At 40.5% G+C, this 14,865-nt stretch overlaps 1 protein-coding gene across 1 annotated transcript; it reads right to left on the bottom strand.

The window, feature by feature from the left end:
* Positions 1–876: 876 nt before the first annotated feature.
* On the bottom strand, positions 877–12,301 carry LRRD1 (leucine rich repeats and death domain containing 1). The gene is given in 6 exon segments (XM_013941585.2): positions 877–1,057; positions 1,270–1,390; positions 4,927–5,090; positions 8,641–8,843; positions 10,342–11,770; positions 11,772–12,301. Coding segments are annotated over 6 exon segments (2,628 nt in total).
* Positions 12,302–14,865: the final 2,564 nt, after the last annotated feature.

Genomic DNA, 14,865 nt, shown 5'->3' with positions numbered 1-14,865 from the left:
ATGGAAACGTTTATGATTACAAGACTTGTGGGGATAGTGACAGAAGACTGTGCAGGGTGGGGAGAGGCATATAGCTTGTAGTATCATTTATACTGCTTTTTGGAAGTTGTTTCTGAAGTGAATTGTCCTCAGAAGCATGCCAGCTTTGTCTTGGAGAGCACTCTGGCGCGGTCCAAAGCAGAGCCAGACACCAAGTTAAGTCAGGTAGTAAGGACGACACAGTGCTTGACCTCATGCCCTGGCTCTCTTATTCAGCGGTGTGGGTGTTTCCATTGATGCCACATACTTTATCCCACAACACCCACGTTCCCTATTTCTAAACACGTCTCCCATATTTTGCAATTACTGGGAAATGGCCTGTTTCTTCCTGATGTTTATATACTGTTCAAGATAGCTAGAAAGGTAACACCCTGTTGGAGCTCTGTGCTCACTGTGTATTTTCAGAATGCCTCCTGCATCTTCATATAGCTTCAGACTACATTCTAAAATTTGTTCTGAATAACCTGTTAAAACCATGAAGGAAAATTTTTCAGCCCATAATCATTATTCAAGAATTTAAACTGGGACTATCACAACAATGAAACAAACAACTTGATGTAATAGATTTAAGGCATTCTACTCAATTTTACATCACTTTAAATACATTTTTAAACAAATTAAAGTTACTTCACTTTGGAAATCAAAAAAATGCATCTTTTGATTTTTCTTTATACATTCAATTTTTAAAAGATAAATACAGGTTTCTGAACTGTTTGTAGAAACAGGCTGAGCTTTTCTCAAGATATGGTATGCTCAAAGTGATAATACTTTCATGGAAAAAAAAGAATGACCACAAACTTTTGTTTCTCTCATAAATACTTTTTGTACACTACATGTTTAAAATTTTACTGATTGCGAATATAGTTTTAAAGCTTTCACTTTGTTGGTGAGATAATGCATGCCTGTCATTACTAGGATTCTGATCAGTTTATCTATCATTTCAGCAGAAGTTAGGACTTGGTTTTCACTTCTCCAACTGTTCAGTGCTGTGATGATTTTCTCTTCCAGCTTAACAGTCCTGTTAGGAAAAGAGTTTTGAAGAGGAAATGTCTGAAAAAAATCTAAGATTTGGAGATACTTAATAAATTTTACATAGACATGCCTACTCAGTATTTAACAAAAAAGTATCATGAATTTTATAATCAAAATATTGTTTAATAATTTCATAAAATAGAAAGGAAAATGGGAAATAAAATTAACAAGATTCTGTTACAATAATCTGTATCTAACCTGCTATTTTCAAGAGACTTGATGTCAACATGATGAAGTTTCAGTTTCTGGCAGAAGAATTCAAAATTTTCATAAGGAACATTGTCAGCAATCACTTCTAATATCTTCTGCAGTATCTTCTCTAAATAGAAACATATAAAGTAGTATCCTCAATTAAATAAAATGGTGCATCTTTTCTAACAGATATTTTGTAAATGCTGTTTACCTGCTTCAGGATTTTTATAACGACCAAATACCATTTTCTAAGGTGATGTCACCATCCTGGAGGATGCATCATCATCTTCTCTGCCTGATAACCCCGTTGGGGAGGAGATGGAATGCTCATCTAAGGGAGGTCTGGCCCCCAACCGAAGGGGCTGTAAAACCCAAGGGAACCTCTGGTATACTGCTAAGTCTCTGGTAGTTGCTCCAGACCATCTCTCTTTGTTCACTGTCACATTATGGGTGGTTTGCATTTTCTTGAATTTGAAGAAGCACAACTCCAAGCTCCATTTGTTTGAGACAGCAGAGCGAGGAAGCACAGGCTGTTCTTCTGAACCACCTGTCACACATTACAGGAATAGTGGGGTAGGGAGGTACTGTCTTGAAAACATTTTTGCACAGTAATCATCCACATCACGATTCAGCTTGATACCAGTCAAGAGTGAGGCACATTATCAAAGCAACTGCATATACCCGAATAGCTCATACATGCTAAGTACAAATCCATCTCTCTCTTATGTGACAGAAAATAGCTGTTACAATTGGCAGGATTAGAGCTTATTGCATTTGCACTGCATAAGGTGATGAAGCAGTGGCTGCAATACTCTTCTCCTCTTCTCTTTGGTCTTCATCAAGCTATGAAAGGACTTACTCTGGGCTCAGCAAAATCACTGTGGAGTGGAGTTTAGGGACATTGCATGAGACAGACACCACTTGCTCGTTCATGTGGGCAACCTCCAGAGTCAGGGATAATAATAGGGCAATAATATCCAGATAATCTCTTTTGGAATGGTTTATTCATGGCATGCTACATAAAGACTGCCTTTTTTTTCAGATGGGAGGAATGTATGCACGCTTCTCCTGCAGCAGGAACTCTTGGTAGTTGTAGAGGGGTTGGGTAACCTGCAGTGATCAGTACAGACTGTCACATGCCACATGAGACCACTCCAGATACAGAGTGCATACAGGATTTGCACCACTCTGGTTATCCAGTGTGCAGCATGTGCACAGGAGTAGGGATGGCACTTCACTGTTGATCTCCAAGGTCACACCCACCTCCTTGGTTAGCACATAAAGCAGCACAATTTTCTCAATGAACTTACCACTTAGAGATGGCTACAAAGACATAGCAGGGAAGTGCTATTACTGTTGCACCCTCCTTCCCCGCACACATCATTATAAAAAGTCTGACTTTGCCTTTGCCTGTGCTTGCAAGATCCCCTTTCTACAATCTCAGCTACAGGTGAATGCAGAAATGCAGAGGTCACTAGAGACGGTGCCATGTCCCCTGGGCTTCAGGACACCTACAGTAGCCGATAAACCACCTTCTCCAACTAATGCTCCTAGAACTTCATCTGCAAAGAATGAGTCTAGTCCAGGTGTTCTCATTCCCAATTTGGTCTAGGGAAGTAGATTTTTGGGGAGAACAAACACTGGCAAAAGTATAGTGTAGTCTCTATCTCCAGACGCTATCAAGAACTTACATACTTTTTATCTATGCCTCCACAGATTCCATGGACAGAGGCATGGATGGCTTCCACTGTGCTATCCCAGAACCCTGCAAGAGCAGGCAACAAAGGAGTGTCTTTTTTAGAGTATACTGGAATAATGTGCAACATCCAGAATCAGCATCTGGAATGACTGAGAGCACAGGGCTGCCTCTCACTGGAGCAAGCCTGACCCAGGAGTACAACAGCAGGTAGGCAGTGCCTCCTAGCTGAGATGCACAAGGAAGCTGGAAAGCAGATACAAACAATTCCTTCCAGTGCTTCAGCAGCAATTTGCCTGGGCTTCCCCTTCAGGAACCCCTACTGTAGTCTTCATCCTGGATGAGCCATCAGTCTTCAGGCTGTGGAAACATGTCCACCTCTTTTACAGTTATTTCTCTAGTTGCTTTTTAACAACTATATTCTCTTGTGCCTTCTCTTGCTTTTTAGGCTTGGCTATGTTTTCTCTCTTTTATCATTCGTAACTGGTCGTGGTAGTCTGGATTATTAGTTGTGAGTTCTTTTTTAAAAACAGTTGAGTGACCATGCTGGCCAGCATTTTCTGTTTTGGTAAACTTAACCAGTAAAGTTATACTTTGGTGTCAAGAGAGGTATTAAGTTATTTTTGTAACTTTGCCAGGACTCTGGCAAAGCAGATAGCTAGGTAGCCTGAAGGGGAAGGATGGCACAGGGATGCAGGCAATACTAGAAACTTAAGCCTGGAAAGAAAACAGGTGTGAGATGCCATACTGAGCTGTGCAGAAAACAGGATAATGAGACAGTACTGTTAGGATGAATGAGTTTTGCTAGGATAAGGATAACAGAAAATTCAGATGAGATCATATAATCATTAATATTAATACAAGAATACTAGGCAATTCAGGATGTTTGGGTGACGGAAATACCAGAAAAAAGAAAAGTTTTGCTCTTTTTGGTTGTAGGAGCTGTAGGAGCACAGCAAAGCATATTTTTTTCCTCAACTTTTTGGGCTGAGGGGAGAAAGGTGCTGGAAGGGAGGAATACAGGGTCTTTTATTTTGGGAGATGGGGGGCAAGGATTAGCAGAAAGTAATTTGGGATGGGGAGAGAAAGCATAAAAGGAATCAAAAATAAATAATAAAATAAAGCATTTTTTCCTTTGCTAGAGGGGTGAGATTGAAGAGAAAGAGGTTTTTGTTTATTGTTTTGGGTACTGTAGGAACAGGAGTCCTCTCTTGATGGCAGTGGGCCTGTGCTTGTGTGCACTAGGTAGCATAGTTTACTTTGTCCTGATGTTGTGGAGGTCTGTTGTAACCAAGGGAAGATCATTCAGGAGGAGAGGCAAGGAGAGGCATATGTTATAGTCAAAATCAGCACAGGCAGAACATCTGACATGCTTTCAGTGCTTCACAATTAATAGCACCATAGAAAAAAGGCCATAGAAAAGCCATGATGTAGATAGATGCTTAGATTTTGCATTCTCAAGAGCTGAAAAGGGCAGGGGGGTTAAAAAGGAGTGAGATGCTATTCTGTTCTCAGTGCAGATGACATCTCTGGATGAGCAGAACTGAGATACATGCATATTTCATTTAATTGTGTCTGTTTGGTTTTCTGGTATGAATACAGTTCTGAGACCCCAATTTTAGTTGTTGGCTGTCAGCTTCCATTTCTGAAAAAGGTATTAATACAACAATATAGTCTTAGCTCTGAACTACATTTTTTTAATCATAAGTTTCTATATGCAAACCCTTGTACAATAATAATGTATACATCCTTGTTGATTCCTCAGTCTATATGATGCCTACAAAGTAAGTACATGAACACTAACCATAATTTAAATGCTGCTGACACTAACCAAAATCGGTGAGGAAAAGAAACAGAACCTGTACTGATAATAACATTTAAAATTAACAAAATGGTTTTCCATAGCTCCTACAGTAGCTACCTTTAATGCACCAAAACACCTAATAATATACTTGTTCTTAACATACCGTCTCTTTCATCAGCACTTCCCAGATAGCATAGAATGGGATGTAGTTGCTTTCCTTTACACACCTCACACAGTGGTTCAAACAGGGTATTTCCATCAAAGTTTATATCTGTCAGCAAATGAAGATGCCGAAGACCAGCAGGCAAAGATATCAGACAATATTTCCTGGTAAAATACACAGAAATGCCTAATTACACCTGCATCATATTAGTCTAAAGAAGCTTGCAACATGTCTAGTGAAGTGAGGATTTTTTTTTTTTAATTTGGTAGTGAGCTCAGCATTGCATAAGGAAAGGAAGACAGTTTTTGCCTCAGGGAAGTTACTGTTTCAGGACTTGATTGATCGATCAATAAAGATAACAGGAATCTTTTCACTGATTTCCTAGCCTATGGCACTGACCACATGGCCTCCTATAGTATGAAACCGAGAGACAATCTTGTAGAAGTTAATGTTGGCATTATCAAAATTCTTCAGGAAGGACTGAAGGAAGAAATGGAAATTAGATGTGCACAAGAAATAAAAGGTATTTAAAAGTATTTGAAGGGAGAGTTAGAAAGGGTTCAGTGACAAGAAAAAGCACAACAAATGCAGAGGCAGATGGAAATAAAAGCAAAGAAGGAAGCTGAAAAGGGGTTAAGCAGAGATTTCACAAGATGAAGAAGTCTGTGCATCAGCATAAGGGGGTAGGAAAATAAGTGAAGGGACATGAAAGAAGAGCAATACAATCAGAGCAATATAGGATGAAGAAACTTCAAAATTATAGCCCTGGTTTGTAGCAGTGTAAGTAAAAGACCCCAGACCCTGGAGACAAGAGAGAAAGTCTGGAGGAAGGAAGACTTTCCCTTGGTCGAGGAGGATCGGGTTAGAGATCATTTAAGCAAACTTGACACCCACAAATCCATGGGCCCCAATGGGATGCACCCACGAGTGCTGAGGGAGCTGGCGGACATTATTGCTAAGCCACTCTCCATCATCTTTGAAAGGTCATGGAGGACAGGAGAGGTGCCTGAGGACTGGAAGAAAGCCAATGTCACCCCAGTCTTCAAAAAGGGCAAGAAGGAGGACCCAGGGAACTACAGGCCAGTCAGCCTCACCTGCATCCCTGGAAAGGTGATGGAGCAGCTCATCCTGGAGGCCATCTCCAAGCATGTGGAGGACAAGAAGGTGATCAGGAGTAGTCAGCATGGCTTCACCAAGGGGAAATCATGCCTAACCAATCTGATAGCCTTCTCTGATGGAATGACTGGCTGGGTAGATGAGGGGAGAGCAGTGGATGTTGTCTCCCTTGACTTCAGCAAGGCTTTTGACACTGTCTCCCATAACATCCTCATAGGCAAGCTCAGGAAGTGTGGGTTAGATGAGTGGACAGTGAGGTGGATTGAGAACTGGCTGAATGGCAGAGCTCAGAGGGTTGTGATCAGTGGCACAGAGTCTAGTTGGAGGCCTGTAGCTAGCGGTGTCCCCCAGGGGTCAGTACTGGGTCCAGTCTTGTTCAACTTCTTCATCAATGACCTGGATGAAGGAACAGAGTGCACCCTCAGCAAGTTTGCTGATGATACAAAACTGGGAGGAGTGGCGGATACACCAGAGGGCTGTGCTGCCATTCAGAGAGACCTGGACAGGCTGGAGAGGTGGGCAGAGAGGAACCTCATGAAGTTCAAGAAAGGCAAGTGCAGGGTCCTGCACCTGGGGAAGAATAACCCCATGCACCAGTACAGGTTGGGGGTTGACCTGCTGCAAAGCAGCTCTGCGGAGAAGGACCTGGGAGTGCTGGTGGACACCAAGTTAAGCATGAGGCAGCAATGTGCCCTTGTGGCCAAGAAGGCCAATGGTATCCTGGGGTGCATCAGGAAGAGTGTTGCCAGCAGGTCGAGGGAGGTGATTCTCCCCCTCTGCTCAGCCCTGGTGAGGCCACATCTGGAGTACTGCGTCCAGTTCTGGGCTCCCCAGTACAAGAGGGATGTGGCACTACTGGAGCAAGTCCAGCGAAGGGCTACAAAGATGATTAGGGGACTGGAGCATCTCTCTTATGAGGAAAGACTGAGAGAGCTGGGCCTGTTTAGCCTGGAGAAGAGAAGGCTGAGAGGAGATCTTATCAACGTGTACAAGTATCTGAAGGGAGGGTGTCGAGAGGATGGGACCAGACTCTTTTCAGTGGTGCCCAGCGACAGGACGCGAGGCAACGGGCACAAACTGAAACACAGACGCTTCCATCTGAACATGAGGAAAAACTTTTTCACTGTGAGGGTGACAGAGCACTGGAAGAGGTTGCCCACAGAGGTTGTGGAGTCTCCTTCTCTGGAGATATTCAAAACACGCCTGGATGCAATCCTGTGCAATGTGCTCTAGGTGACCCTGCTTGAGCAGGGGGGTTGGACTAGATGATCTCCAGAGGTCCCTTCCAACCTCAGCGATTCTGTGATTCTGTGATTCTGTGAAAAGGAGTCCTTGACCCATAGGATTTTACATAATACCAGGCAGAAAACATTTGAATAAACTTCCAAAGCAGCCTGGATGTCTGTAAAGCACAGCAGCTAGGCAGGAAGGGATCCTTTTCAGGGATGCTTCAGCTAATGCCAAACATGCAGCTTCCCAAGCCAACAAGACACAAGTTTTGGATGGGAGCAGCCAGCATGGGAGTGTGCTGAGCCACAAGGCTCAGTGTGAACTGAACTAACGTAGTGTGGAGCATGGCAGCTGTGTTTATGTGTGGCTGTACCTGAGATAACCAGCTGTGCAGGGCTCTGTGTGCAGCCTGTCTTTATGTCCTAGCATCTGTAACAGTTAATTCACATTCCAAGTAAATCATCCACAAACAGAAGACAACAGACTATATTATATCAGCAATATTAATCACACATATGAGCAGATACTGTTGTTGCAGTGAAGACAAGACACGGCAATACACTCAATATGAATGCTACGCATGTCCACTTTATTGTAAGCAGGATCACACTTTTATATTCTGACTCCATATGCTGATTCATTGTTTACTAATTACCTAGTTCGCTACTTGCTTATCAATATGACATTTAATATAATCCAGCTGGTCTTTAATGCTATTTACATCCTGAACTGTCAGTCCATTTATCTTTTGGCGATGCTCTACTTCCTGGATAAACAATCCAGTCGTCCTTGGCGTTCTTCCTTTACCATCCGTCCTTGGCGTTCTTCCTTCAAGGTTCACCATCCGTCCTTGGTGTTCTTCCTTCAAGGTTCAGGTTAAAATTTACTACGTCTTTCAAGTCCTTCTGGACTTTTCGTCGTTTATCACAGTTACTGTCTCATAACATAATTCATCAACAGGTCACTTATTTCACCGCAGCAAACCCCACATACTGTGAATGTAATCTACAAAAGATATACATTCTTTGCAGCAGAAAAGTATCAATCGTGTAATGGACAGGATCCTGAACAATAAAGTCTGTAGTGATTATGCTTAGTGGCTGGCAGGCCTATGATGTCTGCAAAAAATCATGTCACTTAAAAAGGTTTCACAGATGTGGTCTCTGAAACAGCCATGTTAAAATATTAAATTTAAGACTGGATGCTTGATTAGAAGGCATGAAAGATAACAGCAGCCTACATTAAAAACTGCAAAGCTGTATTTTCCTCAGTTCTTTTTTCATTATCATCTTATCTTGTGATACATTCATACTTGTCAGGGGCATAGCTCAATGCTTAAATTTTACTAAGGGATTGAATGCCTGATACTTACCACTCAGGTCAAGTTGCTGTAGGTTTCCTAGTGATGTAATAGATTTGGGGAGCTGACTGATATCATTATTATTTGCAATTAAATGGACCAAATATTCCAGTTCCCCTACGCCATCTGGAACTTCCTTTAATGCATTATGAGATATGTCAAGCTCTCTGAGGCAAATCAATTTAGATATCTCCTCCGGAACTTTTGTTAACTAATAAAGAAATAAAACAATTGCTGCATTATTCATTTATGTAGATACAACTATTTCTCTTCTGTAAAAAGTTAAAAAGGTAATTTTTCCTGCAGGCAAAATAGTCTTCTGTTAATTATTTCCAACAATAAAAGCTCATGACATTCCATTCTAGGGAAAATTAATTTATTATTTTCTGATTAAAATGCTGATGCTGAGCATAGAAATTTGCAAGGATTTTTTTTAGACAAAATAATAGAATGGCAATAAAAAACATACAGTGGAATAATGTCTCTACAGCTGGAGCTTAAGAGACCTTTTTTTTTGGTCCTTGTTATCACTAATGAATCACACAAAAAAAAAAATTACCCTCTCAGAAGAACACTCAAATTTTTTTTTCTGGGTCTTTTCAGCCACAAGGAAATGAAATATCTATTTCTCTTCTGTTGGTTCTGTTCTTTGCTTGGTCTTTTCTATTTTCCTTCTAGGAACTCTAACTGTTCTCATATTAATCAGATCATCATGGAAACTAGAGCTACAGCTCTCTGAGAAATGGACATAAGATCTTTGCTGCTGAGTCCGAAGGAAGTAGGTCCTTGGAAGGGATCATACCAACATTTGAAATCATACAAAGAAATATGAGTCCTTTATGAAATCAGACATGAAATGCTGATTTTGCAAATCCTGGTAAAAAGATTTAAAAGCCTTTTTTTTTAGTGAGCAAGCCAAAGATTGTATCAGTACTTGCTTCAGAAACAGTATTTTCTTTACTTTCAACTGACCATGACAGCACAGTGTCATTTTTTCCATGACAGCTACTCATCTGACTTTTTAATCAGAAGAGAAGTTAGGTTTAGATTTCTTCAGGAGAATACTTTTCCCTGTTCCTTAGTATAAAAAACAAAATAAACATTTCCCCCCACTGGATTTTAGCAATGTGAAGCATTTTTTTCTGCTATAAGAAACAGAAGATCCAAAATAGCTTTTCATGTTGGAATTAGTGAGAATTTAATGACTGTCTAATTTTAATAAATATGACACAGTTTGGAAGGTGGTGTTCATTTCACAGAGAGGAATGCTGCAGCAGGCTAATCTACCAAATTGCAGCTAGTCACTTTGTCTCTCAATATCCATAAGGATAGAAAATACAGAATTTCATAATAATACTAAAAGAACAGAAAATATGTGGTCCGTTTCAGATCAGTCTGATTATCCAAATAATGCCTCAAGATATACCTAAATCACACTATATAAAATGAAGTTCATGTCTAGTACTTCTAAATAAGTTTGCATGCCTTTAAAAATCCTAATAGATTTTTGTTCAGTTCTGATATTAAAAATGGGTAATTACATATACAGATTTGCATCTTTACAAACTATTTTTCTGCTTTTTACTGTAGGTGTATTCAAACACAAGAGCTTTTACATCTGTTAGGAGAAAGTCTATTAATAATAATTTTGCAGCATAACAATCTATGCAACACAAGTTTTTCTTACCTAAAAGGAAATGTTCTCTTACCTTCAACCCATTCATTTGACACACTGTCAATCTCTCCAGTGATGAAAGATGACATATTTCAGAAGGGAAAGATACAAACTGGTTGTTTGATGCATTTAGTTCTTTAATCACTTCCAGATTACTAATCTTTAAAGGAATGCTCTTTATCTGATTATTTGCAAGGTTGAGTATTTGTAAACTCTTTAAAGAACACACTTCTTCGGGAAATAAGTCAAATTTATTGCAGTGTAAAAGAAGTACCTGGAGAGCCTTCATCTCAGATACCGTTGCTGGAATGCTATTGATTTCATTCTCACTTACATCCAAGTAAATTAGTTTTGTAAGGCTGCACAAGCATGCAGAAAGAGAGGTCAGTTTATTTTTGTTTAAATGTAGATACTCCAAATTTTTAATGTAAGAAATTCCAGGTACTATTTCTGAAATACAGTTTCCACTAAGATTTAAGTACTTAAGATCAAACAGTGCACACAGCGCATGTGGAAACTGAGAGAGCTTATTATTGCTGAGGTCAGCTTTGGTTATCCACATACAATTTTTTAATTCAACAGGAATGTATGTCAATGCATTTCCGGAGAGCTCTATTATGGAGAGGTCTTTAAAATGTGATATTTGTTCATCCAGTGAGTCCAGTTGATTCCTACTTACAGAAAACTCCTTTAAGTGTTTAAGTTTGTGAATATTAGCAGGAAGCTGGGTTAACTGATTATCATGTAGAATGAGATGTTTCAACATGGTACAGTTGCAAAGATTCTCTGTAATGTTTTTGAATAAATTTTTTGCAAGGTTCAGAAACCTAAGTTCTTGTAAATTCTCAACTTTATCTGAAAGAAACTCCAGTTTGTTATCATGAGCTCTGAGTTCTTTTAGTTTTGTCAACTGAAAAAGCTGCACAGGCAAAAATATAAGCTTATTGTTACTGATTGAAAATTCTTGTAGTTTCTTGAGCTCTTTAATGTCCTTTGGCAAGCTCTGAATCAAATTCTCACATATGCTGAGTTTTACTAGATTAGGAAGGTAGCAGACAACCTTTGGGAATATTAAGATCTGATTGGAATCAATGCTGAGTACCTTCAAATTTTTCATGTCAACCATGGTATCAGGCAAAATTTTTAGCTTGTTCCCAGAAAGTTCTAAAGTTTCAAGGCTTTTCAGTGCAAAAGGAAATTCATCAATGTTGTTGTGATTGAGAAACAGTTCCTTCATATTTACAAGTTTTGATAATTCTTTAGGGAGACATGATAACTGGTTGTGACTGACATTTAATACTGTTAGTTTATGAAGTAAGGAAATTTCTGGTGGCAGTGATGTCAATTTATTTTTTTCAACTAATAGGACTTCCAGATTAATTAGATTACCTATATTTGAATGTAATGTTTTTATTTCATTGTTGTATAAATGCAAATATTTTAAATTTTGGTTTCGAAAAATGAGCAATGTCCCTTAATCCTTTATTATTTAGCATAAGTGTGAAATTTTGATCTTTTTCTTCAGGCAATGTATATGCTGATCCATTTTCAGCATTTTCAAGATTCACTGCTGATGGTAACGTGTCTGTTCTGGCATCTTCATTATCTTCTGCAAGGATTTGGTTTAGTTCTCCAGTATTCTTTTCAGCTGATATAAGTAGTTCATATTTTCTCACATCTGTTTCAGAGACACTTTGAGGCACTGTGGCAGCATTTATCTCAGCTGAGAATTCATATTTATACCTTTTTTCAGGCAAATCGGTTTTTGATAAATTTTCAGTCATTTTATGGCTTTCCTCATTGTCCTCTGCTTTAGGAACTTCATATGAAATTTCATTCAGACTTTTTGCAATTAGGTCAACTACTTTAGGATTCTCTGATGAATGTAATGAGTCTTTCCTGGCATCATTTTCAGGAAACTCGTGAAAGCTTTCATTTAGTCCTTTTGTATTTAGACCACTTGAGATTTCATCTTCTTCTGTCTCCAGAGACATTGTTGCTGTTCAACTGTTTCTGGGTTGCTAAGTGATTCTTTTCAGTATTTTTTAATAAATCAAACTGTAAAGTTAAACCTACATGGAGTAATATATATTTCCAACATCAGTAGACTGAGCTTGTAAGAGAACTTGTTAAAAATCTAGACTTCTTCCACATTTGTGAACTTGTCCATTTCTCTGTGTACCAGAAACATGGTGTTATTTACTGAAATGCTTGTTACTTTAATATACCTTGTTTTTCCAGACTATAGACTACAGATCACAAAATATACATCACAAATACACGATCTGTTCCTTGAGATTTCATAGAATCATCAGATCATTAAATGCAAATATTGAGAAAGATTTGCGATTTTTCTTTACCTAAATACAAAATTTAGTTTAGTAATATCTTCTGATTAAAAAAAAAGTTTAAGATTTTAAGAAACAGGAACCTTAATTTAGACTTCCTAAGTTTATACTTAAACACCTAAGTGGCTTTAAAATGCTGAGTATGCAATCAATCCCATTAATTTGTTAACATGCTTAAATTATAAATGCACATACTTTTAAGCTCCTTAAAAATCAAGAACAAGTATTTATCATAATAGCCTTTAAGTAGAAAGAATTGCTTATCTCAATATAAATATATATGGATTCATATATGTGAATATAAATGTTGAAATCCACATCTGTAGCTATCTCATTACCTTAATAATAAACTGTTATTGAGATTAATTTGATTCTGTTCTGATAATACAGTCATCACTACCAAAGTAACTTACTGCTATGTTAAACACAGCTCTGAACAGTTCTTCATTTTTCCATGGTAAATAACAGTGGAACAGGTTGGCTTATTTCAGTTTGCTGACAGGTGCGCTAATCCTGAACTGTGCTTTCAGAAACACTTGGAAAAGGTAACAGATGCAATACTCTGTGTGCAATCCACAGAGCAGAAATCCAACATGGAAAAGGTCTGTTTTGTCTTGCGGTACATTTGGTCCACTGTGAGATTTGGAGAGCACAAGACTTGCCCTTTCAGTAGATACTCAAAGGCTTGTTTCATTTTAGCTCAGCCTGTCTCAGGCAGCAGACACCCCTTACCTGAGCGGATATTGTATAGTTCTCTGGAGCCCTCTTTGCTTGCTCTTCCTGCTTTATAACTTCAGATTGCTATTTTACACTTTCATCTTCTGGTCATTAGTGATGTACCATCACAAACAGTATTTTCCCAGCCTCATTTGAGTGCCTATTAACAAACCAAAGCTCATAGTTCATCTTTTCTTCTCCTCTTACGCGCAGATCTATACCATTTTACCTAAAAATACATATTTCAGACATGAGTCCCTCGAACAGCTTTACGTTTTTTCCTGTGTCCTTTAACACAGGTCTTTCTGCTGATGGGGCAGAGTTGTACAACATGATTATCTCATCCTTGCCCCCTATTTATAGAAAGAGTTTTAAGGTCAAGAGGAACCTTTGCAAACCTTAGTCATCATTTCTGCTGAGCCCGTTTGCTCGTTTGTTTTCTCCAACAACAGCACGTTTTCTGAAGCATCCCTTGCCCTCGGGTGGGGCCGGGGGAGAACCCGCCGCTGCCGCCGCGACCCCCTGCCGCCACGGCAGCCGCCGGCGGGCGCGGGCGGCCTCCCGCTCGGAGCCGCCGCTGCGGCCCCCAGCCGCAGGCAGGGGCAGCCCCTGAGCTCAGGCAGCTGCCGGAGCGGGACGGGAGCCTGGCACCCCTTCCCGTCCCGGACCGTCCCAGCCCTCCCCGCCCCGCCGCCTCCTCACGCCGCCGCCGCCGCCCTCAGCGCGGCCGCCGGTTGCCGCGGCAACCAACGGCGCCGCCTGCCCCGGCGCGGAGCGGCCGCGCAGGCCGGTGCGGAGGCGCCGCCACCCGACCCTGGGGCCCCGCCTCCGGGGCGCGGCGGCGGCGGGCTTCGGCCGGTAGTGCAGTCCGCGAGGTTAAGGCTGGAGTCCGATTTAGGGACAATTTCATTTTTGCAACCCTTTGGCCTACGGCTAAATCTCACATCATGCTGGTAGCAGGCGTTACCGCAGTGAAAGACAGCCAGGGCGAGGCTGAAATCCTGAATAATCGTGGGGCCTGCGGTTACAGAGAGGGAAAATTCCATCACGTTAGCAAACGAGGCTAACAATTAATTATTCCCATTAGCAATAGTCTGCCTGTTGTTTTCAGGGCTTCAGCGTTCAGTTACTATTTTGGCTTACTCTGTCCAGCTGGAGTATTCTACTATCAAATCTTTTAGACTGACCATTTTTAAAAAACAAAGCTGCCGGGCAAGCTAAACTAGCTGAGCTAGGTATCTCCTGCTTACGAAAGCATCGTCTTCAGACTTCTATCATTTTTGCAGCTCCTTTTCCATTTTTTTGGTGTGGATACAATAATCGTTACTAGTGGTCTCTCTCTACACTATTAGATTTATCTCCATTCCCCTCTTACATTTCTCCACCTCTATGCAAAAGGAGCGGGCTCACCTTCAGTGCCGCAGCAGCACGGCGGAGGCTCCTGCGTTCCCGGGGCCAAAGGCCTCGCTGGACTGCATAACGGGGCTCTCAGC

This window comes from Apteryx mantelli, chromosome 2 (genome assembly GCF_036417845.1).
Source record: "Apteryx mantelli isolate bAptMan1 chromosome 2, bAptMan1.hap1, whole genome shotgun sequence".
Classification (NCBI taxonomy): domain Eukaryota; kingdom Metazoa; phylum Chordata; class Aves; order Apterygiformes; family Apterygidae; genus Apteryx; species Apteryx mantelli.
Note: the sequence above shows the minus strand (reverse complement) of the source record. Positions and strands in the feature narration are given on the sequence as shown.